Genomic DNA, 24,276 nt, shown 5'->3' on the forward strand with positions numbered 1-24,276 from the left:
TTCTCCTCTATCTCAGAGATCAGGTGTGTGAAGGAGGAGCTTTGCTCTTCTAGCTGGGTCACATTTTCCCTGATTCTCTGAAGAATCTTCTTCTCTTCCTCCTCCAGTCTTGAGAGAAGGATCTGTTTCTGCTTATTCAGGAACTGGTGTAACTCCTCAAACTCAGACTCAACTTTCTGTCTTTTGATCTCTGTTTCTCTCTGGATAAAACAAGGACAGAGATCATTTTCAGTAACACTGGAGTGGTTTTGTTGCACAGAACGCTGGATTTAGGTCCTGCAATGAATAAGAAATCTGTAATGTCAACAGCAGGACTGGTGCAAGGACACACTAAGTGAATCCTCAGTCTTGTGCCCCCTGACCTGACCACAATTAACCTATTAGCAGTGGCTCCAGTACTCTCATACTATCAGTGGTGGCTGTGGCACAGCACTCCCTCCTTTATAAATGTAAAAAGACTTGAAACACTTCAGAGGAAGGCAACAAAAATGGTATGGGGTTTACGCCACAAGATGTATGAGAAGAGACTTGAGGACCTGAATATGTATACCCTGAAGGAAATAAAGAATAGGTGTGATATGATACATTTAAATATTTCAAACACGGAGATATGGAGAACCGTAACTGGGATATAGTTGTACCTGGCTATAATCTATTCAGGAAGGACAGGGTAAAGGAAAAAAAGGGTGGATGAGTGGCATTATATGTCAGAAATAATATTAAAGTGACAGAACTGCAGGACACATGGGGTAAGGAAGAAGCACTGTGGGTTAAACTGGTAAAAGAGAAAGGAAAATGTATTTACAATGGTGTAATATACAGGTCACCTTCACAGTCAGAAGAAATGGACAGAGACTTAATTGAAGATATCCACAAGATAGCTAGAAAAGGGGAAGTACTACTGATAGGTGATTTTAATATGCCTGACATAGATTGGGGTATCCCTGCTGCAGGGTTATCTAGAAGCAAAGGGATCTTGGATTCTCTACAGGAAGAATTGTTTCAGTAGTGGGTAACAGAACCAATTTAGGAAGGAGCTATTCTAGACCTGGTGCTTACAAATGGGGGGGGGGGGGGTGTTCCTGATGTCATGGTGGGAGATCATTTGGGATCTAGTGATCACCAAATGGTGTGGTTCAATATTAAGACATAGGAGGAGAAGGCTTATTCAAGATTGAAGGTCCTAGATTTCAAAAGAACTAACTTTGCTGAGATGGGGTAAATTCTCAAAAAAGAGTTAGTTGGATGAAAACAGCAGAAGGAAGTAGAATGTACAGGAGGCTCACCTCCTGTACATTAACACCACAGAGGTATTTAAATATCTCTATCTTATCCCATCTCTCCCACCTCTCTTCCAGTGTATACATGTTGAAGTTTATAAGACTGGCCCTATATGTTTTATGACAGAGACCGCTTACCAATTTTGCATTCCCCCTCTGGACAACTCCATCCTGTTTATATCTTTCTGTAGATGCAGTCTCCAGAATTGTACACAGTACTCTCAATGGGGCCTAACCAGAGACTTATACAAGGGTCTATCACCTCTTTTTTTCCAGCTGGTTATCCCTCTCCTTATGTACCCAAGCATCCTTCTGGCTTTGACCATCGCCTTTTCTACCTGTTTCGCCACCTTAAGATCATCAGACACAATCACCCCAAGACCCGCTCTTCTTTTGAACACAGACGCACTTCACGTCCTATATTGTACTGCTCCCTTGGATTTTTGTAACCAAAGTACATGACCCTACATTTCTTAGCATTAAATCTTAGTTGCCAATTATTGGACCATATTTTCACTAGATCCTTCCTCATGCTATCCATACCCTCCAGGGTGTCCACCCTATTACAGAGTTTGGTATAATCTGCAAAGAGACAAACCTTACCAGACAGTCCTTCCACAAGATCATTCATAAAGATGTTAAAAAGATCTGGCCTGAGGACCGATTCTTGCGGTACACCGCTGATAACATTCCTTTCTTCGGAGCAAGCTCCATTTACTATCCTCTGTCTCCTTCCTTAACCAGTTTTTAACCCAGTCAGTCACTTTAGGTCCCATACCGAAGGCACTCAGTTTATTTATCAGTCGCCTGTGCGGAACCATGTCAAAGGCTTTGCTAAAATCCAAGTACACCATATCTAGCGCCCCTCCCACATCCAACTATTTGGTCACCCAGTCAAAGAAATCGATCAGATTTATCTGGCATGACCTACCTCTAGTGAAACCATGCTGCTTTGGGTCCTGCAGTCCACTCGATTCAAGAAATCTCACAATCCTCCGTGCAGAGGGCCCATATTCACTCTTCTTCAGTCCTCCGGGACCACTCCAGACTCTTAAGGAAGCACTGAAGAGCTCAGACAGCGGAGCTGCCAGAACTTCTTCAAGTTCCTTGAGTACCCTTGGATGTATCCCATCAGGCCCCATCGCTTTGTCTACTTTTAGTTTAGCTAGAGCCTCATGGACACAGTCTTCTGAGAATTGGTCCTGGTCTACCATACATCCATCCCCATTAGCATTTGTTTTTTGCAGTCCTACCCCTGGCCTTTCATCCATGAACACAGAGCAGAAATAATTGTTTAGCAGTTCTGCTTTATCCTTATCAGCTTCTAGATATTCCTCCACCTCAGCTTTGAGCCTGACAGTGCTATTATGGCACTTTCTCCTGTCGCTTATATATCTGAAAAATGTCTTGTCCTCCAGTTTTCCTGTATCAGCTATCTTTTCTTCCATTTGCCTCTTCGTTTTCCTGACAGTTTCCAGCTTCTCTTAGCTTTTCTAGGTATTTTTGCCTGTCTTCCTCTTTCTGAGTCGTCTTGTAACGTATGAAGGCTAACCTTCTTTCTCTTACCTTTTCAGCTGATACGTTTGAGAACAAGAGTGGCCTTCTTTTCCTCTTACTTGTATGTAATTTTCTAGCATAAAGGTTTGTAGCCTTTAAAATAGCTCTCCTTTCAGTACTCCTTTCAATACTGCCCTGCTTACAGTCTGGCTTTCTTGGAGGTCTCCATTTCAGGTTTTGTCTGCATGCTTTTTGTGGTCCCCTAGTTTGCATCAGGTTAGAGGCTGTCCATATTCTGAGGTGAAGGATTCTGCTATATTCATTGGAGAAATACTGACAACTCGAGTGGGTTGCCCACCTCTATGCTAGCATGTAGTTAGTGTCTATGTAGGAATCTGTAACAGTGCAGCTTGTTCCAGTGTTTCCCAGTAGCAAGTATATTGGTGCTCTAGAGCCCAATATAATATTTATGTCACTATCTTTTCATAGGTGGGTTGGGGCTGTTACGGGGTGGCCCTTGTTACCCAAAGTAAAAACACTCGGGACTAGTGGTCTCCACAACCTGTAGAGTCTCCATACAAACAAAAGGCCGTCTGATTTTAAAAAGTGTCTAGCAGTGGAAGCAGTTGTTGTGATGTCCCTGAAGTGATGGTCAATTTGAATATCTTGTAGTTAAGAAGATAGGGTGCCTACTCTGGCCAGTCCTGGGACCTCTGCTGCATCCCACCTCCTGATGTAATTTCCTATTTTCCACCACACCTACGTGACAACACCGGCACTGCCACCTAGCCGACACCAACTGGTGCCTATATTACAAAAGTCTGCTCCCTCTGACATCAAAACCTGGCTGTGCCTCTGTAGGTAGGCACAAAATTCTCTGCTCCGCCATACACCCACCAGGGACGTAGCTACGGCGGGCCTGAGTGGGCCCAGGCCCATTCAATCTCGGCTCAGGCCCACCCACCCAAGTGCAGTTGAAAAACCCACACACTGCAGCAGCCTTTTTTCATGTTCATGTAATTTTTTTTGTACTCAAAATGCTGGCTGGTGGTGGTGGGATTCTGAGTGGGGTAAGCACTTCACTGTCTAGGGCCCTGATGGCGAACCTATGACACGCGTGTCAGTACTGACATGCGTAGCCATTTTCGGTGACACGCGGCCGCATACAGAGAAGCAGCGGTGTTCCTTGCTGACACCCGGGGCGGATCGCCGATGCGCCCCCTCCCCCCCGGCAAAATCACCCCCCCCCCGGTGCATGTTTACCCGCTGGGGGGGTGCCGTGTGCGCTCCTATTGGCTCCCTCCGAGTCCTCCGCTCGTTCCCTCCCTGCTGCTCCCTCTGCCCCGGCTCCTGCACGGCCGTTAGGGGATCTTTGACCTCACTTCCGGCCGGCAGAGCAGAGAGCAGCGGAATGCCGTGGGGGACGCATCTCTGGGGGCCCTGTGATCACCATTACCAGCAACCACATAACCACAGCAACCATCATCCAATCTACTGTTCTGGGGTGTCGTGGATTTCTAATTGACCATCATTACTGAGATAGGTGAGGGGGAGGCTGGGAGAGGCGAGGGCATGTGCTATGGGTGCCATTTCCCACCATTAGAAATAGCGGCAGCCATCTTAATTTACATAAGGTGGTCAGTTAGGCTAGTTAACCCCTAATTGCCTGCAGGGCTAACAGGCTATCTATAATTCTATCTTCTATCACTGCCCCCCTGATGGAGAACCCAAAAAATAAAAAACCAAGGTTAAGTAAAGGAAGTGATAGTAGCAGTAGCCGACCCTTTCAAGAGACGTGGACCGAGATGTATGGCATTATAGAAAAAAATGGCAGATCATTTTGCGTTCTATGTACTGAAATGGTAGTAAGCAGAACGTGGAATATAAATAGACATTTTGAAACTAATCATTCCCAGCTCTTGAAAAAAAGTGAGGATGAAAGGAAGGAATACATTTCCAGGCAGCTACACTTTTATAAGAGCCAATCTAATTCCATCCTTAAATTTGTAAAAGGTTCTACAAATTTAACATCTGCAAGTTTGAGCATTGCTCACTCCATAGCTCAGCATGGAAAAGCACTCAGTGAGGGAGAATTTATTAAGGAAACTCTCCTAAGATGTGCACCAGTTCTATTTCACGATATGCAGAATAAAGATGCAATTATTAAGAGAATATCTGAGTTACCACTCAGTAGAAATATCATAAAAGACCGAATAATGAGACTGAACACAAACGTACAACATCAATTAAAGAGAGACATAAGTAATTGTAAATATTTTTCGATCTCTCTTGATGAAACTACTGATGTCACATCACGTGCTCAGTTGGCCATTATTGGTCGATATTCTGATGGTCTCACAATGAGAGAAGAGTTGATAAAGTTAGTATCAGTGCCAACAAGTACATCAGGAAGCGAAATATGTAAGGTTGTTATACAAACATTCCGTGACCTAAGCATTGATATCTCTAAAGTTGTGTCAGTGACGACAGACGGGGCACCAAACATGGTGGGGAAAAAAGTTGGATTTTTCAAATTGTTTACGGAAGCTATTGGACATCCGATTGTGCCTTTTCATTGTATTATCCATCAGGAGGATTCACCAACTTAAACGACTTAATGTCAGTTGTTACAAAAATAGTTAATTTAATAGCTGCTCGCCCCCTTCAAAAGCGAGAATTTTCTGCACTTTTACTGGAGGTTGATTCCACCTACAGTGGACTGCTGATGTACAATAATGTAAGATGGCTGAGCCGAGGCAAAGTTCTTGAGCGCTTTGTGGAGTGCTTTGAAGAAATTAAGGTATTTCTTGAGGATAAGGATCTGGGAAACTTTCCTCAGCTCAATGATGATAAGTGGGTCAACACCCTGATGTTTTTTACAGATCTCTCTGTTCATATTAATGAACTGAACTTAAAGTTACAAGGTTTTGGCAAAAGTATTGACGTTATGTTTGGGTACATAAAAGCTTTTGAAAGTAAACTTAAAATTTTCAAGCGAGATGTAGAAACTAAAACATAAGTATTTTCCTCGAGTAACAAAGTATTTTGAGAAGGCCAGTGCAGCTATACAAAATGAAATGGAACCCTTGCATATAAAGTACCAGCATGTTTTAGACTCGTTACTTGACCAGTTCAGTGATAGATTTAATCAATTTAGAAGCCTAGAACAGACCATGAAAATAATTAAGTATACTGATGTAGTAGTCTACAGTAGTTTGGAATTAAATGGTTTCCAATGGATGCAAATTGATGATTTGGAGATGCAACTTGTAGAATTTCAAGACAGCATCTGGGCTCAGGTGTTTGTCGACTTGAGGTCAAAGCTTGAGAATCTGGAAAGGTGCCGCTTGGAGAATCAAGAGGAGTGCCACTACGAACAGGAAATTTGGAGTGCTTGGAACCGATTACCAGACACTTTTAGCATCCTGAAAAATATAGCAATTGCTTTACTCACAATTTTTCCCTCTACGTACTTTTGTGAAACCTTATTCTCAGCGTTAAATAATATCAAAACCAACAAAAGAAACAGATTGACAGATGAAGTTAGTAGCGCTTGCTTGGGCTTGAAGTGTACAAAATACCAACCTTCAATTGAAGATTTAGCCAATGAAATTCAGTAACAAAAAAGTCACTAATAGGCAGATTAGTTAAAGAATTCCCCCTCCCCCTCACTTATCTTAGTTCACGGCACCCCACACAAGTTAAATAATATCAAGACCAACAAAAGAAACCGACTGACAGATGAACAAAGAAGTCACTAAGCAGGTAAGTTAAATAATTAGTTTTTGGTTTATTAAATACAGTTATATATTACAATTATACATTTTTGTTATTTAAACTATAAATATCGCAAAATTATGGTTTTTTCCTCGAAGTGACACACCACCCGAGTTATGCTCTGTTTTTTGGCGAATTTTGACACACCAAGCTCAAAAGGTTGCCCATCACTGGTCTAGGGCAAAAAATGTATATTTAATGATTAAAATATACCTTTTTTTGCCCTAGGCCCACCTCCACCCAGAAAACCACCACCGTGACCAGCCAGCGTTTTGATTACTCTTGTCGTCAAAATGATGGCTCTGGTCTGGTGGTGGGCTTCTGGAGGGGGGGGTAGACTCTTCACTGCCTAGGGCACAAAAACAAAAAAAAAGAGATGTATTTAGTTATTAAATATATCTCTTTTGCCCTAGGCAATGAGGAGCCCATCCCCACCCAGAAAGTCCCCAACAATAAATTTTAATAGTGCCCATCTAGCTTAATTTTTAAAAAGTTGTCTTTCTCTCATTTTGGTGGGTTTTTAGGTGAGGATGGTCTCTGCAGTGCCTAGGTTAAAATTTAAAAAAAAAAGTGTAGGCGTCAGCGGTTTTCTCTGGGTGGACTGGTGGGTAGGGAGTAGGACAGGGCTGATGCTAGGCTACAGGGAGGAGTGGGGTGGTAGGATAGGGCTGATGCTTAGCTATGGGATGGATGATGGGGAAGGGAAGGATTGATACTGGGCTACAGGGATGGATGGAGAAGGGAAGGGCTGATGCTGAGATATGGGGATGGATAGAGTGTATTGAAGGGAAAAGCTGATGCCAAGCTGCTGGGATGGATGGGGAGGAGAGAAGGGAAGGGCTGAAGCCAGGCTGTAGGGTTAGGGTAGGGAAGGTCTTTATGTTTTATGCTTTTGTAATATGTTTTAAAATTAATGTGTGTTGAATTGTGATCTGTTTAGAATTGCAAAGATAGTGTGGCATAATAATTTAGAAAATAAATCAATAAATTTCTAATTTTTGGTCCTTTATTCTGTAATTGATGAGGGTTGGTCTGTGGTCTGCATGTGACCGCGAGCAGGTGAGAGTTTCTGCTGGCATGTAGTTTGTATGGGGATCTATGAGTCTGACTTGTCTGTCTTTTCCAATGGGATGCGTATTGCTGTTGTGTATATTCACTGCTGCCTTTTTAAAGGTGCTGTTATTGAAACTGGTGTTATGGTTTGGAATATGGGCTCTAAGAAGCCTCTGCAGGATCACAAAGTACTTGGTAATGAAGGGATTTTGTGTTGCTAATATTGAGGTGCTACCACAGTTTGAATACATTGTTCCAGGATTGTGGGGGTGCTAAGCTTTAGTAAAAGGGCAGCTGTATTATGCTTCTGCTACCTATGTTGTTGGAAGTAAACTCAAAAGATCCTTATCACAAAACTTACTGAAGTTATTATGATTTTAGCTTCCAGGAGAGAAAATTCCCGGAAGTGTTCCTGAGATAAATATATTTCCTGATAGTGTTTCTTAGTCTGCCCCCATGGCAAAACAAAGTTCATTACTATGCTACTTCAAAAAACCACGTGTACAGGACCACGGCGAGGGTGCAGATAGAATTGAAAAACCACGTGTAGAGGAGCATGGCGAGAATACAGATAGAATTGAAAAAACACATCTAGAGGAGCATAGCGAGGATGCTGTTCCCTCAGCAAGTTCTACTTTATTTATTTATTTTATTGCATTTGTATCCCACATTTTCCCACCTCTTTGCAGGCTCAATGTGGCTTACAATGTGTAGTTATTAGTAGATAGTAGATTAGGAGATAACAGTTAGTGTTACATAGAAAGTAGCATGATCGAAATTCAGACAAGTTAATGTAAGTATAAAATATTACGGATAATCAGTAAACCTGGTGTGCAACTGACGGAATTACTTTCAGATTTATTCGACACTGATGAAACCACCAAAACAGCCAAAGTTACAGGTTTTCCCAGTTTGTACAATTAGTGGCAAGTCCCAAACTTTTTCATCTCACTGGTACGATAAATTTCGCTGGCTGGAATACAATGCAAGCCAGGATGCAGTGTTCTGCAAAGCGTGCAGACATTTTTCTGATACCCGGGCTGAAAAAAGTTCCACAAGAACTGGCTTTAGAGATTGGAAGCCCATGAATCAGAGCTGCTCAAAACGTGAATCCAGCAAGGCACAGGAAAATCTGAAGACTATAAACGAAGTCACTTACCAGGAGGTCGGGGAAACATTTTCAATCAACTAAACCAAGATGCCATGAACTTTTCTGTAGTTGGAAAGAATTGTGAACACATCAAAGTAGTACTTGATATTGTGATATTCTGTGCCAAGCAAGAAATTCCATTATGCGGACACAGAAAGACCGAAGAAGCCTTAAATAAAGGAAACTTTTTGGAAATGCTCAAACTTCTTAGCAAATATGACAATAGTATCCAAAGTCACCTTGAATACTTCCCATGAATGCAACTCTAATTGGCCCAGATATTCAGAATGAACTGTTAGAATCTGCCACTTTACTACTGTTACGCAAAATCAAATCCGAACTACATGAAACCAATAATACATACTATGCAATTCTGGGTGATGAATGCAAAGATCTCTCTAAACGTGAGCTTGTTGCAGTATGTGTCAGGTACCTACACAAAGGGGTAATAAAGGAAAGGGCATTTGGATTTGTTGATACTGCAGACATGACAGCAAATGGGATTTCTGATAAAATCATAAAAGTGCTTGAATTAGATCCAGAGTTATGTGTTGGCTTCAGCTTTGATTGAGCATCTGTGATGTCTGGAAACAAAGGAGGTGCTCATGTCATTTTGAAACACACATTTCGGCGGGCTGTTTATGTGCATTGTAATTCTCATTGCCTCAATCTGGTTCTCTGCACAGCATCTAAAGCATGTCCCTCTGTTAGCACATTTTTTGAAATTCTGAACTCCTTGCATAGTTTTATGACAGGTACATATAGGCATGCTCGTTTTTTGGAAGTACAGAAACAACTGCATCCTGATAGACAATGCCTTGAACTTGAACGATCAACAGCCACAAGGTGGAGCTCAAAATCTGGCTCTGTGAAAAAAGTATTGATGCTTTTTGATGTTATTCTTGAAGTACTTGCTGAATTTTCAAATGCTGCTGGACAGACAAAACTAGATTCCCTATCTCTTCTACATCAGATAGAGACAAAGAAATTCTTATTTCTGGCATACATTTGGGAAATTATTTGAAAGCAGTGATTTTTTGCCATTAAAGGACTACAGAGTGCCATGTTGTCTGTTATAGATTGCATTAATCTTATAGAGTGTCTAAAAGAAACTTTTGTTCAGTTTAGGGAGAACACATCAACTGACTTTGATAAAATTCTTAAGTTAACAGAGGCTCTCATGGAGAAATATGATATTGAAAAGTGAGATGTTTCTTCCTCTCGAAAGTTTGGTGATGCATTGGTTTTTTTCGACTTTGAGTAAATCTTCTTCTGTGCAAAGCAATGAAGATTTGAGACATCTGTGGAATGAGATTGTTGACTGCCAGCTAAGTGAACTGAATAATCATTTTCAAGATGATGCTTATGGAATGATGATTGCTTCTGCTGCCTGTATGCCAACATCTGAGACCTTTGGCCGAAGAGAGAGTCTACTACCCCTGTGCACTTTATATGGCATTACCATAGAGGAAGCTGAATTAAAAGTGTTTGTTCAGCATCTAAAATGCAGAAGGTATAAATTTTCCATCTTTAATCGAAGTACTAGACAACTTCAATGTGGACATTTTCTCAAATGTCAGTGCCCTTTTAAGAGTACTTATCACTCTGCCGATGTCAACTTGCACTGCGGAATGACTGTTTTCAACTGTAAACAGGATCAAAATGGCATCAAGAGCCTCAATGCTCACCAGTCGCCTCCATAATCTGTCACTGTTATCATTTGAATGAGAACTGTGTGATTCATTGGACTATGACAGAATTATTGATATATTCAACACCAAAAGACGGTGCCTCATTCTCTAGTGAGCATAAGTTTCTCAACTTAATTTGCTAGATACTATTATACTGCTTTGAAATTATACATTAGCACCAAATTCCAATTTACTTTATCTAAAACTTCACTAGTGCTGCCCATGAGGTACTTTTATAAGCCTATATACAGAGAGGCTCTTAGCCTTTGAGAAAGCCTAGCTGACAATAGAGGATATACCTTTTGTCAATCCGTATTAGACATGTGCTCCTTATTTAAGTTGTATTTGATTTTTTTCTTTGGTCTCACTACACCAAATACATACGTAAAAAATGTTTTTTTTGTCCCACAACACAATATGCATTCCATATTATGCACTTACTGTTTTTGTATTATAGCACACTGTACTGTTTATTTTAAATAGTTACTCTTTTGAGTGCATGTAACCACACCTGTACTTTCTGCATTTGATAAGTAAGAGATGGCTTTGTTCTTGTTTTTATTTTAAACTGTTTGTTTTTACAAATGCCCCTGACATAGCCTTCAGGCAAACCGTGGTCATGTTGGATCATTTTCAGTAAAGTTTTTTTTTTGGTTTGTTCTTCATCTGTGATTCGTTCTGTCCTTTGATATACTTTTCTTATAAAGCAAAGTTGAAGGATAAGTGCCAAACTGTGGCAATTTTATTTTGTCAGCATCAGAATAGAGAGAAAGCAGTAGAGCCAAAGGATGCGGAAAAGACTTCAAAGGTTTTCTTCCTGTTTTGCTTAATCAGGCATTTACATTTGTTATAAGCAAAGTATATGCCAATTCTTTAATTATACTGTTATGTGTGTTGACATATTTGCCATTATAGTAGACATATGTGGTCAAGTTTGATATGGCATAATATAACATAGTAACATAGTAGATGATGGCAGAAAAAGACCTGCATGGTCCATCCAGTCTGCCCAACAAGATTAACTCATGTGTATACCTTACCTTGATTTATACCTGTCTTTTTCAAGGCCCAGACCGTATAAGTCTGCCCAGCACTATCCCCTCCTCCCAACCACCAGCCCTGCCTCCCACCACCGGCTCTGGCACAGACCGTACAAGTCTGCCCGGCACTATTCCCCGCCTCCCAACCACCAGTCCTGCCTCCCACCACCGGATCTGGCACAGACCGTATAAGTCTGCCCATCACTATCTTCGCCTCCCAACCACCAACCCCTCTTCCCCCCACCGGCTCCGCCACCCAATTTCAGCTATGCTTCTGAGGATCCATTCCTTCTGCACAGGATTACTATATTGAAAAATATTGGGGAAGGGGTTCACATTAAGTATGTGATTTATGTTGATGCAGGGCAGCTGTTGGGCAGAATACTTAGAAATTTATTTATTTATTGCATTTGTATCCCACATTTTCCCACCTATTTGCAGGCTCAATGTGGCTTACAGAGTTTTGTTATGACATAGTCATTCCAGGATATCAGATACAATTAGTAATATACAGAGATTAAGAAAGGGAAGAGAGAAGGAGGGTGTTGGGCAGGATAGTATATATGGTGGATTTTAATAACTGGGTGGGTTGGTGAGGTAGTTTTGTAAGGCTATGGGTTCTCTTTGTAGGCCTTATTGAAGAGATGTGTCTTCAAAGATTTGCGAAAGTTAGTTATTTCGTCAATGGTTCTCAGGGCTGTAGGTGTAATATGGTGTCAGTTCACTTGTCAGAATTAAATATGCAGCAGAATTATTGAAATGTGTAGCATAATATTGATTATGCTGAATCAGATACAAAAATACAGCTTTAAAAACATATTGAAACTGCAGCAGAAACTGGCTTTGATAGCAGGGCTAGTCAAATACAAACACTTAACAGAGACAAAAGCTGGCTGGGAGGGTCACCAAGACATCTCTAGAGAACAAAAAACTGAAGCAGACAGAGAGACTCTTATGACTCAAACTGATCTATATGACAAAAGAAACTCCACCCATCACAGCAGACTGAAACCTGTGCAAAAGCCCTCAAGCTATAGAAAAGCCATTTGCCAGCAGATATCCAGGAAACATGTGACCATGCTTCCCTGCAAACTACAATACCCAAGATCCCCTGCAAACTACAATATCCAGGACTCAGGGAACATTATAAAAGGCCTGGAAACAGCCCAGCTCTTCCTCTTGGGACCAGTGTTGCCAGGTGGGCGGTTTTACCGCCCAATTGGGCGGTTTTCCGCGACCCGCCGCGGGAAATTTTTGCCCACGGCGGGTTGCGGTTTTTTGGGCTGTTTTTGGCCTTCAGGGCGGTTTTTTCGGCCGCGGGGGGGCGGGGTTAGTGACGTTTTTGGGTGGGGTTAATGACGTTTTGGGCGGGGTTAGTGACGTGGGAGGCGGGGCCGATGACGTGGGAGGCGGGGCCGATGAAGGGGAGGTGGGGCAGATGACGGGGAGGCGGGGCCGATGACGTGGGAGGCGGGGCCGATGACGGGGAGTTGGGGCCGGTGACGTGGGAGGCGGGGCCGGCGGGGGCGGGGGCGGGGTTGATGACGGCGGGGGCGGGGGTGATGACGCGGGGGTGGGGGTGTCAGGGGCGGGGTTTGTGTTTGGGCGGGTTTTGGGCTGTTTTTTGGGCTCGATTGGGCTGGGAAAAAATTTTCCACCTGGCAACCCTGCTTGGGACCTCTTCCTCTTGGGACCTGCTGCTCTCTTTGGGATCTGCTGCTCTGGGCTGGGAAGACATCCCTGACCATGCGGCTCATCACAGCATGCTTGTGACAAAGACTCTCCTGTAAGTTGAACTATAACTTTAAGATTTAAGCCTGTTACTTTGTTCTATTTTATGCACAAATTCTCTGTTCTAAGATCCTTTTAAACGCTATCTCTCGTTTGCAATATTATTTATATTAAATAACCCTTTTGAAGCTAAAAATATAGTCTCTTTGTGTTCTGAGTATATGGTATCTTTTAAAGTTATACTGATAGCACATGGTCACTTTTAAAATTTAGTGCCATACTCTGAGTACATACTTTTAAATCTTGCAGTACCTGCTAGTGAAATTACAAACATATAGCATTTAATTCCTTGTATTCTTGCAATTGTAAATCATTCTTACCTTATAGGTAAGTGATGGAGAAATTTTAGCGAGTGTTCTTAAAATATTCCCCTGTTCTTTGTTCTTAAATATCATATTAGGACTGTGACAATTTTGTAACATTTTTAATGGATATTAAGAACATTTAAATTATTTCCAGTAACATAGGTAATGCATTCCACAACTGCGTGCTCATGTAAGAGAAGGTGGTGGCATGTATCAGCTTGTATTTTAGTCCTTTACAGCTGGGAAAGTGCAGATTGAGAAATTTGCGGGCTGATCTTATGGCATTTCTGGGAGGCAGGTCCACGAGGTTTAGCATGTAGATTGGGGCGTCTGTGTGAATGATTTTGTGTACAATCGTGCAGATCTTGAACGCAATGCGTTCCTTGAGTGGGAGCCAGTGAAGCTTCTCTCTTAGAGGTTTTGCACTTTCATATTTAGTTTTTCCAAATATGAGTCTGGCGGCGGTGTTCTGGGCTGTTTGGAGTTTTTTGATAGTCTGTTCTTTGCAGCCAGCGTACAGTGCATTGCAATAGTCCAGATGACTTATTACCATTGACTGTACCAGGTTACGGAAGATATGTCTTGGGAAGAAAGGTTTTACTCTCTTGAGTTTCCACATGGAGTGGAACATCTTTTTCGTCGTATTCTTCACATGAGCATCGAGTGTGAGTTTTTGATCAATGATAACTCTAAGAATTTTCAGATTTTGTGAGACGGGAAGAGAACAGTATGGTGTGGTTATGGCGGAGTAGCTGGTTGTGTTGTGTTGTGTTGTGAGGTAAGTACTTGACATTGTATTTTTTCTGTGTTGAGTTTCAGTTGGAATGCATCCGCCCAGGAGTGCATGATTTGGAGGCTTTGGTTGATCTCATTGGTGATTTCGTTTAGATCACATTTGAACGGGATGTAAATCGTGGCATCGTCTGCATATATGTATCATCAAGTGCATTCTGTCATTATTTTGTAGTATCCCAAGAAACACTACTAATATATATATATATATATATATGTGTGTGTGTGCGTGTGTGTGTGTGTGTGTGTGTATACAGTGCAATCCGCTTAAGTGCAAGGGTCTGGGACCAAAGAAATACATGCAGTTAACCAGAGCGTGCACTTAACCGTTGTGACCCAAAGAAGCTTGACATCTGATAAACATATGTACAGTTCTGTTTATTATATTTACAGTATACAGTCTCCGTTAACTGACGTTATACAGTCTCCGTTAACTGACGTTAGGCTTACTTGAAGTTATCAGTCATAGTCCTCTGTACACTCTTGTGTCTGTGAGTTCCACGGTAAAAACTGACATAGCATTGACATCCAGTGGCCTCCAGATAGGCCCGCACGGTGTTGAGACTCTCCAGCGCTCTTGCAAAAGTGACAGCAGGTTGTTGAATTTCATCAGCATGTGCCTCGCTGCTCATTTCATCATATGTTTCATCATCAGCAGTTGCCTGCGTGTAGGTACATATCTGGACATCAGTGCTGTCATCAGCTGTTTGTAGATCATAATCAGCAGCTACGTAGTGATGAAACTCCTGTTCAGTAACACTGGCTGGGATGTCAATAGCCTGTTCATCTGACGTATTTGCAACAGCTGCATCTGTTTTGTCCCTCTCCACAACCCTAACAAAGCTTGGCCGCTTGTAGCAGTTCACAATGGTTGCCCATGATTCCAGGCTTCTTTCTGCATATGTAGGGAATCCAACAGTGATAGATTATGAGCCAGTTCAACAGCACTTTTATCCTTGCCAGTCTGGTCATCCATAACTCTCATCAGACGACGTAGCACAAGAGCCCGATAATGTTGTTTGAAATTGGCTATTGATCCATAGGTTGGATCAGAGAGGTAGTGTTTGGTAGCAGAAAGACCACCTTGATGTTAGGCAGCCTGACATCGCCACTGTGTGCAGCACAATTATCACAAAGCAACATCTGATGCCTTTGTGCCCACATTCTAGTGTCTAACTTCTTTAGCCACTGCTTCCAAATTTCCCCTGTCATCCATGAATTTGCATTAGCCTCGTATGACACAGGAAGTCGCTTAACATTCTTGAAGCAACAGGGCTGTTTGCTCTTTCCAATGACGAGTGGTTCCAACTTCTTACTCCTATCCATATTGCAGCAAAGGAGGATCGTCAGTCGGTCCTTCGACATTTTACTTCCTGTAGTTTCGGCTTGTTTGAATGCAAGTGTTCCATCAGGAATTGCTAGCCAGTAGAGACCGTTTTTGTCAGCATTGAAAATGTCACGAGGTGCAAACTTGTTCAAGATGGTAGGAAGACCTAAAACAACCCAATTTTCAGCACCAAAGTCATCAGCGTCTTGTTTTTCACCATGCTGTTTCTTGAATTTTATGTTGTTCCTCTCCTTCCATCTTTCCAACCATCCAACAGTGGCTTTGAATTCAGTTAGTCCAAAACTTTCAGCTAGCTGATTAACTTTCTCCATAAGCAGTGGACCACTGACAGGAAACTGTCTGCTCCTGACTTGAGAAAACCACCAAAGAAGAGCATCTTCTATATCCTCAGCTTTTCCACCTGTTTTTGTTTCCTGTGTGGATTTGTATTGTTTTGCCAGTCTTCCAGAAGCTGATCTTTCTGCTTCAAGAAACTTGAAATTTGACTGGGATTGACACCATATTCTTTAGCAATAGATGCTTGAATTTGTTTGTTTTCTAATTTTTTAAGAACTTCTATTTGTTCAGGCAGTGTTAAAGTCTTACAGTTGCGCGACGATGATGATGACTCCAGTGTACACTCTAACAACATTCTTTTGCTTATTCTGCCTGTGGCAGTTAACCAACGAGATTTCAAATTTACCACCCCTTTGTCATGTGCCAATCAGCTTCCATATTCTGTGCGTGCGCTTATGTGGAGTCTTTCCTGCAGAGGAGCAGTCTTAAACCATGCATATAAGCGAATCTTGGAATTATCAGTGGTGCGCTACACCGGTTTGTCCCCATAGAAATTGATAACGCCAAAAACGGGACCGAAGTGAATTCCTAAGCTCAGTCAGCTGAAGACTTCCTCCAAAGGTGGCCAGAACTCCCTTTTGCATAGCAGCAATGTCCATGAGCCACTGATGCTGACACCCCATGAATGATTAGTTGTCAGTGGCTCACGGATGCTGCAGCCAACTGCAGAACTTGGTAGAAGAGAATTCTGGCCACCTTTGGAGGAGGTCCTCAGCTGGTGAAGCTTGGAGATCCCCACCAGCTACAGCAGGGACAGGGCCTGTGTTAGACATGCTAAGACCCAGGTCAGAATATAAAGGAGGGGCCCCCTGATCCCCTCTGATCTCCCCAACTGCCATTACTATCACTCTGACAGACCCTCAAATACAGAACAAGGGATCACAAATTAGAAATAAAAATATGTAGACAAAAATTGAACTGGGAACCCCCAGAAGTTAAACTTGGCATGTACTGCAACACTGGAGAAATAAAAGCAAAAATGCATTTCCTGTCTTCTGCTAATTCTCATTCAAGCATCTGCTATCCATTTGTCTTTTCTCCTCTCTCCTGTTTTGTCTCATTTCCTCATTACACCTGCCTCTGATATACCTTTTCAGCTCTTTCCTCTTTTTTTCTTAGCTTTCCGCCTGTCCACTCAAATTTCACCCTCTCACCCCCTCCTTTTTACTTTTCAGCTACCTATCAAATTTCTACCTCCTCTCACTCACTAGCTCTCTCATTCCCCATCTCACTCCTTCCCCAGCCTTCTATTCCCTTTCATCTTTAATCTACTCCATTATCATATTTCTACTCCCCTGTAATCACTATCCTCCTCTCATTGATTTCCTTGTCACCCCTCTCCTGGCTTCTCCCACATTGCTCCACCATTATCAGTATCTTCCTTCCTCCACCACTCTAGCCCAGCATCGGCTCCCTCTTTCTCCCCTCACTACTCATAGCCTGACATCTTCCTGTCTCTTCTCTCTTCCCTCCTGCTTCCTCCCCCATTGTCCAGCATTCTTCCCTCCCTCCCTCTCTCTCCCTCCCCTATGGTCCAGCATTTTTCTTTCTATCTTCCCTCACTCCCACACTATTGTCCAGAATCTCTCCCTCATTCCCTTCTGCCCCTGGATCAATCATCTCCCTCTTTCTCCCCTCCCTCCTCCTGTGCATTTCTCTCTCTCTCTCTCCCTCGTGTCCCGGGTCCAACATCTCTCCCTTCCTTTTATCTCTCTCCCCCTATTCCATGACTAACATTTTTCCCTCTCTCACCTCTCTGCCCTCCTCCGTGCAGCAACATGATCTCACCCTCCCTCCCCTCCACCCCCATGCCCAACAATTCTCTCTCCCATTATCCAGCACCTGTGGCTATGCCTCTGATACACACCCCTTGTCCAGCAGCATACTCTCTTTCATTCTCTCCTCCATCCTCTGCCCCACATCTCCCTCTCCGTCTCCCCATCCTCACTGTCTCCTACCCAGTACTACTGTTGTACACATATCTTTTCTAAGTGAGCAAAGGACAGATGTCCCTCCTTTCCTATTCTTACTCTTACCACAAGCAAACTTGCATTTCTCTCTTCTCCAGAATCTGCCCCCTCCTCTCTCCATTCCCTCTCTTCCCCAGTATCCATTCATCTATCTTCTCTTTCCCCTTCCAGTATCTGACTTCGTTGGCTCTACGCAATATTCAGCTGGTGAGACCTGGAGATCTCTGCCAGCCATGTTTCTTCAGTGTGCAGCTCTGCTCTGGCATTCTTGGTGACTAGTTTGTTCTCCTAATGATAACACCGGCCCTGGTTACCACAGCCCTGCCAAGCTTTGTGTCAACCAGAGCATCTTTAAATCCAATATTATATCATGGAGTTTTAAGAAGCCAATCAGATGATACAAATACATGATTACATTAAATGAAAATTATCTTCCACTTCATGGGAGTTTATTTAAGATTGCATTCTGTATCCTGCAATCAGTTCCTTAAAATTGATCAGGGCAGGCCTACCCTTGAGTGAGTAGAAGTGTATGGATGGAGTCGAATTCTGTCTGTTCACAGCTAATACGGAACAAATAAATAAAGGAGGCAGATTGAATTCTATTATTCTCTTAAAGATGTGATTCACAGGGTTGATACACAGAGAGGAACGAAGTCATAAGTCCCTGCAGAAACTGTCTCAGGAGACAAAGACACCCACCCTCAGCACTTCAGCTTTCTTCTCTTCATGAGATCTAAACATCAGGAGATCTTCCAGATCCTTTCTCAGAGGCTCCAGGTGCATTTTAATTTTTTCCTGTGAACATGAAACATCTTTTTAGAATGTGATTGTTATTTTTATAACCACAGTTTTATGACAAAACTATGAATGTACTAGTAAAAAAGGCCCGTTTCTCACACAAATGAAACGGGCGCTAGCGAGGTTATCATGTAATGGCGATTAAGTTTTTAAGGGAACCGTTAGGAGAAATGTTCTGTCATGATAAGTAATAATTGGGAAGGGTGTAGAGGACGGGAAGGAGCGGATGGACCATCCGAGAGCTGCCTGGGTACAGCGCTGCTGCGCCAGACAGCCCTGCGTTTGGGGGGGGGGGCAGCAGCCAGGGGAAGGTCACGGTTGGGCTGGGGAGGCTTAGCCTCCCCAAGCATCTTATACGGGGCCATAGGAGCCAACTTTTCAAAATGGGGGTGCTGAAATTTTTTTTACAGGTGGTGCATTCCCCCCTCCTCCTCCCCCTCCCTCCGAGTTCCAGGCCCCCTCCCCTCCCTCTGAGTTCCAGCCTGGCCCCCCCCTCCTTCCCTTTCCCTCCGAGTTCCAGGCCCCCAAGTTCCAGCCTGGCCCCCTCCCTCTCCTCTGAGATCCAAGTCCCCCCCTCCGAGGAGATCCAAGTCCCCCCTCCCTCTCCTCCATTCCAGGCTCTTCTCCCTCCCTCTCCTCCAAGTTCCAGGCCTCCCTCCCTCCCCCCTCTCCTCCGAGTTCCAGGCCCCCTTCTCCTATGAGTTCCAGGCCCCTTCCCTCTCTCCCCCCTCCCTCTCCTCCGAGTTCCAGGCCTCCCTCCCTCTCTCTCTCTCCTCCGAGTGGCAGCCCGACCTGCGCTTCCCGGCTTCTTCTCCCAGTCCTCTGCCTGCCCGTCACCTTCCTGCTTGCCGCCCAGAATTTAAAAGTCATCATCATACCTCGGGGTCCGGTGGCAGTGGAAACAGAAAATGAGGGTGGGACCAGAGGCCGAGCTAAGAGAGAAGGGAAGGCAGGCTGAAGCGCCGAGCCTGCTCGCCTTTCACTGCTGCCGCCGGACCCTGAGGTAAGAACTTTTAAATTCTGGGCGGCACGCAGGAAGGTGACGGGCAGGCGGACGACTGGGAGAAGAGGGCGGGCAGCGCAGGTTGGGCTAGCACTCGGAGAGGGAGGGAGGGGGGCCTGGAACTTGGGGGAGATGGCGGGAGGGGGGCATGGAACTCTGAGGAGAGGGGGGGCCTGGGGGGGAGGGAGGGGGCGATTCTCTCCTCCCCTCGATTTGTACCTGAACGTTCTCTGGCTGGCTGACGCTGGCTTCCCTTCCCTCTCACTGTTCCGCCCTCTGACGTCATTACATTGGAGGTGCAAATTATTATATAGGATATGAAATAAGCATGAATGGACAGAAGCCAGGGCTGAAGCCTTAATGATTGGCCCTATTGCTGACAAGTTTCAAACTTGTGCTAACTCAACTTCATTTTGAGAGACTCAGAAAGTACCAGATCAATATTCAATACTATGGTCAGTGTATTTTTTTCTTTTAAAGTCCAGCTGAAGAATTTAAATCTATAAAAGTAGAGGCTGACGAATGGACAAACCAATAAGGAGATAACTTTTGTTGTTTCGTTTTGATTCTTCGTGGAGGCTCCTCTGTTTTTTTTGGATTTGCATTTAAATCTATTACATAAATTTAGTGCACCTATCCACAGAAGTGATAGTGCTATATATACATATTCGCAAACCAAAATCTGTTCAGAGCTAGTTGAGTTTCCTCTCTTGCGTTTGTATATACATACTCAGCTGTGACTGCTGTTAGCTCTGTGGATAGTGACGATATTCAGACAGTTATGTGGTTTGAGTTGAGATAGTCTTTTTGCTTAGCTATCCAGATAGCAGCTGAATATTGCCATTTACACATAGATTTAGGAAGAACACTCAGGCTCCACCCTGGCACCATCTAGATAGTGACAGGGAGGTCTGTAAGAAAACAGTGTGGTGGAAAATTCATGGATTGGGTATTTATCTGAATATCAGCTGCTGCTTATTCTTGATATTGAGCCCTTTTTAATGGGTAGCAGGAACTCAATTGAACAGCCACAACTCCCTGGGAAAGACAGCACTCGACCTTATGGTCCTGTCTTCCACCGCCAGCTGTTAGACTCAGTTCAAAAGAAAATATCAAAGTCTCAAACGTCTCAAAACTTAGCCAAAAATTGTAAAACTTCCTACACAGTAATCCATTAAGGTAAGTACTTTTTCCATTAGCCTACTTTCATTAAAACCAGAATGCACAGCGACTGAAAACAGAACCCCTAGCATCCAAGGTACCTTCGCAGTGGTGGTGGTGGGGGGGCGGAAGTGGCGGCAGGAAGGAAGGCAGCAGCGGGGAAGCGGTAGTGGCAGCAGGGGGGGTGAAGGTGGCAGCAGGGAGGCTGGCCAAAATGTACCCCCCCCCCCCACCTTGGGCTCTGGCTCCCCTCCCGTCGAAGTCTGGCTACGCCTCTGGTGATGGTTGGGCCCCATGAGAAAACCTCACTCACTGGCCTTCAATCTCTACTACTACTTATCATTTCTATAGCGCTGCTAGACGTACGCAGCGCTGTACACTTGAACATGAAGAGACAGTCCCTGCTCGACAGAGCTTACAATCTAATTAGGACAGACAAACAGGACAAATAAGAGATAAGGGAATTACTAAGGTGGGGATGATACAATAAGGGTTCTGAACAAGTGAATAAGGGTTAGGCGTTGAAAGCAGCATCAAAAAGGTGGGCTTTTAGCTTAGATTTGAAGACGGCCAGAGATGGAGCTTGACATACCGGCTCAGGAAGACTATTCCAGGCATATGATTCAGCAAGATAAAAGGAACGGAGTCTGGAGTTAGCAGTGGAGGAGAAGGGTGCAGAGAGATTTACGCAGTGAACGGAGTTCCCGGGGATGAGTGTAGGGAGAGATGAGAACGGAGAGGTACTGAGGAGCTGCAGAGTGAATGCACTATAAGTCAATAAGAGGAATTTGAACTGTATGCGGAAACAGGGAGCCAGTGAAGTGACTTCAGAAGAGGGCTAATATGAGCATAGCGACACTGGTGGAATATAAGTCATGCAGCAGAATTTTGAACAGATTGAAGAGGAGAGAGATGGCTAAGTAGGAGACCTGTGAGAAGCAAGTTGCAATAGTCTAAGCGAGAGGTGATAAGAGTGTGGATAAGCGTTCTGGTAGTGTGCTCAGAAAGGAAAGGGTGAATTTTGGTGATATTATAGAGAAAGAAACGACAGGTTTTAGCAGTCTGCTGAATATGTGCAGAGAAGGAGAGAGAGGAGTCGAAGATGACCCCAAGGTTACGAGCTGATGAGACAGGAAGGATGAGAGTGTTATCCACAGAAATGGAGAATGGGGGAGGAGGAGAGGTTGGTTTACGGGAAAAGATAAAAAGCTCAGTCTTGGTCATGTTTAGTTTCAGATGGCGGTGAGACATCCAGGCAGCAATGCCAGATAGGCACGCTGATACTTTGGCCTGGATTCCTGCTGAGATTTCTGGTGTGGAGAGGTAGATCTGGGAGTCATCAGCGTAAAGATTATACTGAAAACCATGGGAAGAGTTCAGAATACCAAGGAAAGAAGTATAGATGGAGAAAAGAGGTGCCAGGACAGATCCCTGAGGTACACCAACTGACAGTGGGATAAAAGTGGAGGAGGATCCACCAGAGTATACACTAAAAGTACGATGGGAGAGATAAGAAGAAAACCAGGAAAGAACAGAGCCCTGAAATCCAAGTGAGGACAGCATATCAAGGAGTAGGCTGTGATCAACAGTGTCAAAAGCAGCAGATAGATTGAGAAGGATGAGAATAGAATAGAGAGCTTTGGATCTGGCCAGGAACAGGTCATTGGAAACTTTAGCACTCATTTTGGTGGTAAATCTTACTCTTTGGGATGGGCCAACCTTGGCTTCTGAAACAACTACTTTCTTTAGTCCCCGATACAACAGCTTCAGCAATTCCCACCTTGTGTATGGTAAGTTAGGCACAATTAATGATGTCACATTGTAGATATGTCGGTAGCCCAATGAGGCATTGTGACCTTTCCAACATGTGCATGTTGATGAGATCACATTGCTTTATTGGGCTGTTGGATTTACTATGACATCATAAAGTGCTTACATAACTTATCCTACACAAGGTGGCAACCACTGGAGCTGTTGTATAGGGAATAAGGTAGGTAGTTGTTCCTCTAGACTGGCTAATATTTCCTCATCTATGGTCACTGGGGCAGGAGTTGTGCTGTAACATTTTCTGTGCCTCTCTTCCTCACTGACTCAAGACAGCTAGCTAGCAAAAAACAAAGCTAGTGAGCCTTACTCCAAGTCGGATACTGTACTGAAGGGGGGAGGGGAAGGAGTGATGTTGGACCTGTGGTGTGGGGGCAAGGGGTGGGGCATAGGTGCCCAGTTGTCTAGAGTCCACTGAAGATTTAATTCTGTCCTGACTTACACACACCTTGTATTCCCGTGCAGCCTCCTCTATGAGGACAACGGTGTGAGATCTGTGAGCCTGGGACACACTGTGATAACAGAGATACTGACACACACCTTGTATTCCTGCACAGCCTCCTCTATTGGGATCACAGTGTGAGATCTGTGCCCCTGGGATCTGTCACACACCACACAGATTGCTTCCTGATCCTCTCTGCAGAACAACTTCAGTTTCTCTTCATGCTTCTCACACAGATTCTCCTCTTTTGGTCTGAATGAGCACCGACTGAGATTTTTCACTGTTTCTGTCATATTTGCCAGCTGCCTGTTTGGTCTGAGATTCCTTTTCCGAGACCTTTTCCTACACTGAGGACAGGGGAAGTTTGTGTCACTCCACTCCCAGCTCCGATTGATGCAGGAGCGACAGAAGTTGTGTCCACAGTCTAAGATCACCGGATCTGTAAAATGATCCAGACAGATAGGACAAGAAATTTCTTCTCGAAGACTCTCAGCAGGGTTTGCAGCAGCCATGCTTCGTACAGGAAGTAAGAGCAAGAATTTACTTTCTGTTTCATGTCGTAATGGTCAAAGTCTGAGAAAATAAGGATGTTATGTTTGTTTAAGAAGCAATCTGAAGACTCCTGCTGCTGTCTGCCCTCCCAGTCCCTCCCTTTCTTCCCATGTTCCCTGTGACAGTGATCTGGGAGCTGTCTGCAGGGAGGGCAGCAGTGATCTCTTCCCCATGCAGCTTCCTGTGTGTAATCTGGAGTTTGGGGCAGGGACATAGATCAGCTCTGGCAAGCAAAGACCTCAGCAAGGCTACAGAACCTTTGTAAAAGTGGAGGCATAGGAAGGGCAAGTCAGAGCAGTTACATGTTCATGTTCAATTGTGAAGCGCTGCGTATGACTGGTAGCGCTATAGAAATGATTTATAGTAGTAGTAGTAGTAGTACCTTGGGACTCAGGTAATCTCTGCCCCCTGGTGTTAGTTATATAAACATCAGAGGCACCAGTTAGGGAGGAGGTCAATAAAA

General features: G+C 43.9%; 1 protein-coding gene across 1 annotated transcript; it reads right to left on the minus strand.

Annotated features, from left to right (window-relative positions):
* Positions 1–8: 8 nt before the first annotated feature.
* On the minus strand, positions 9–24,026 carry LOC115459376 (E3 ubiquitin-protein ligase TRIM39-like; the record flags this gene model as incomplete). Its single annotated transcript, XM_030189210.1, has 3 exons — positions 23,360–24,026; positions 18,733–18,828; positions 9–200 (listed from the first exon to the last, which is right to left on the minus strand). Coding segments are annotated over exons 1-3 (702 nt in total), but the record flags the coding sequence as incomplete, so codon positions are not given.
* Positions 24,027–24,276: the final 250 nt, after the last annotated feature.

This window comes from Microcaecilia unicolor, unplaced genomic scaffold, assembly GCF_901765095.1.
Source record: "Microcaecilia unicolor unplaced genomic scaffold, aMicUni1.1, whole genome shotgun sequence".
Classification (NCBI taxonomy): Eukaryota; Metazoa; Chordata; class Amphibia; order Gymnophiona; family Siphonopidae; genus Microcaecilia; species Microcaecilia unicolor.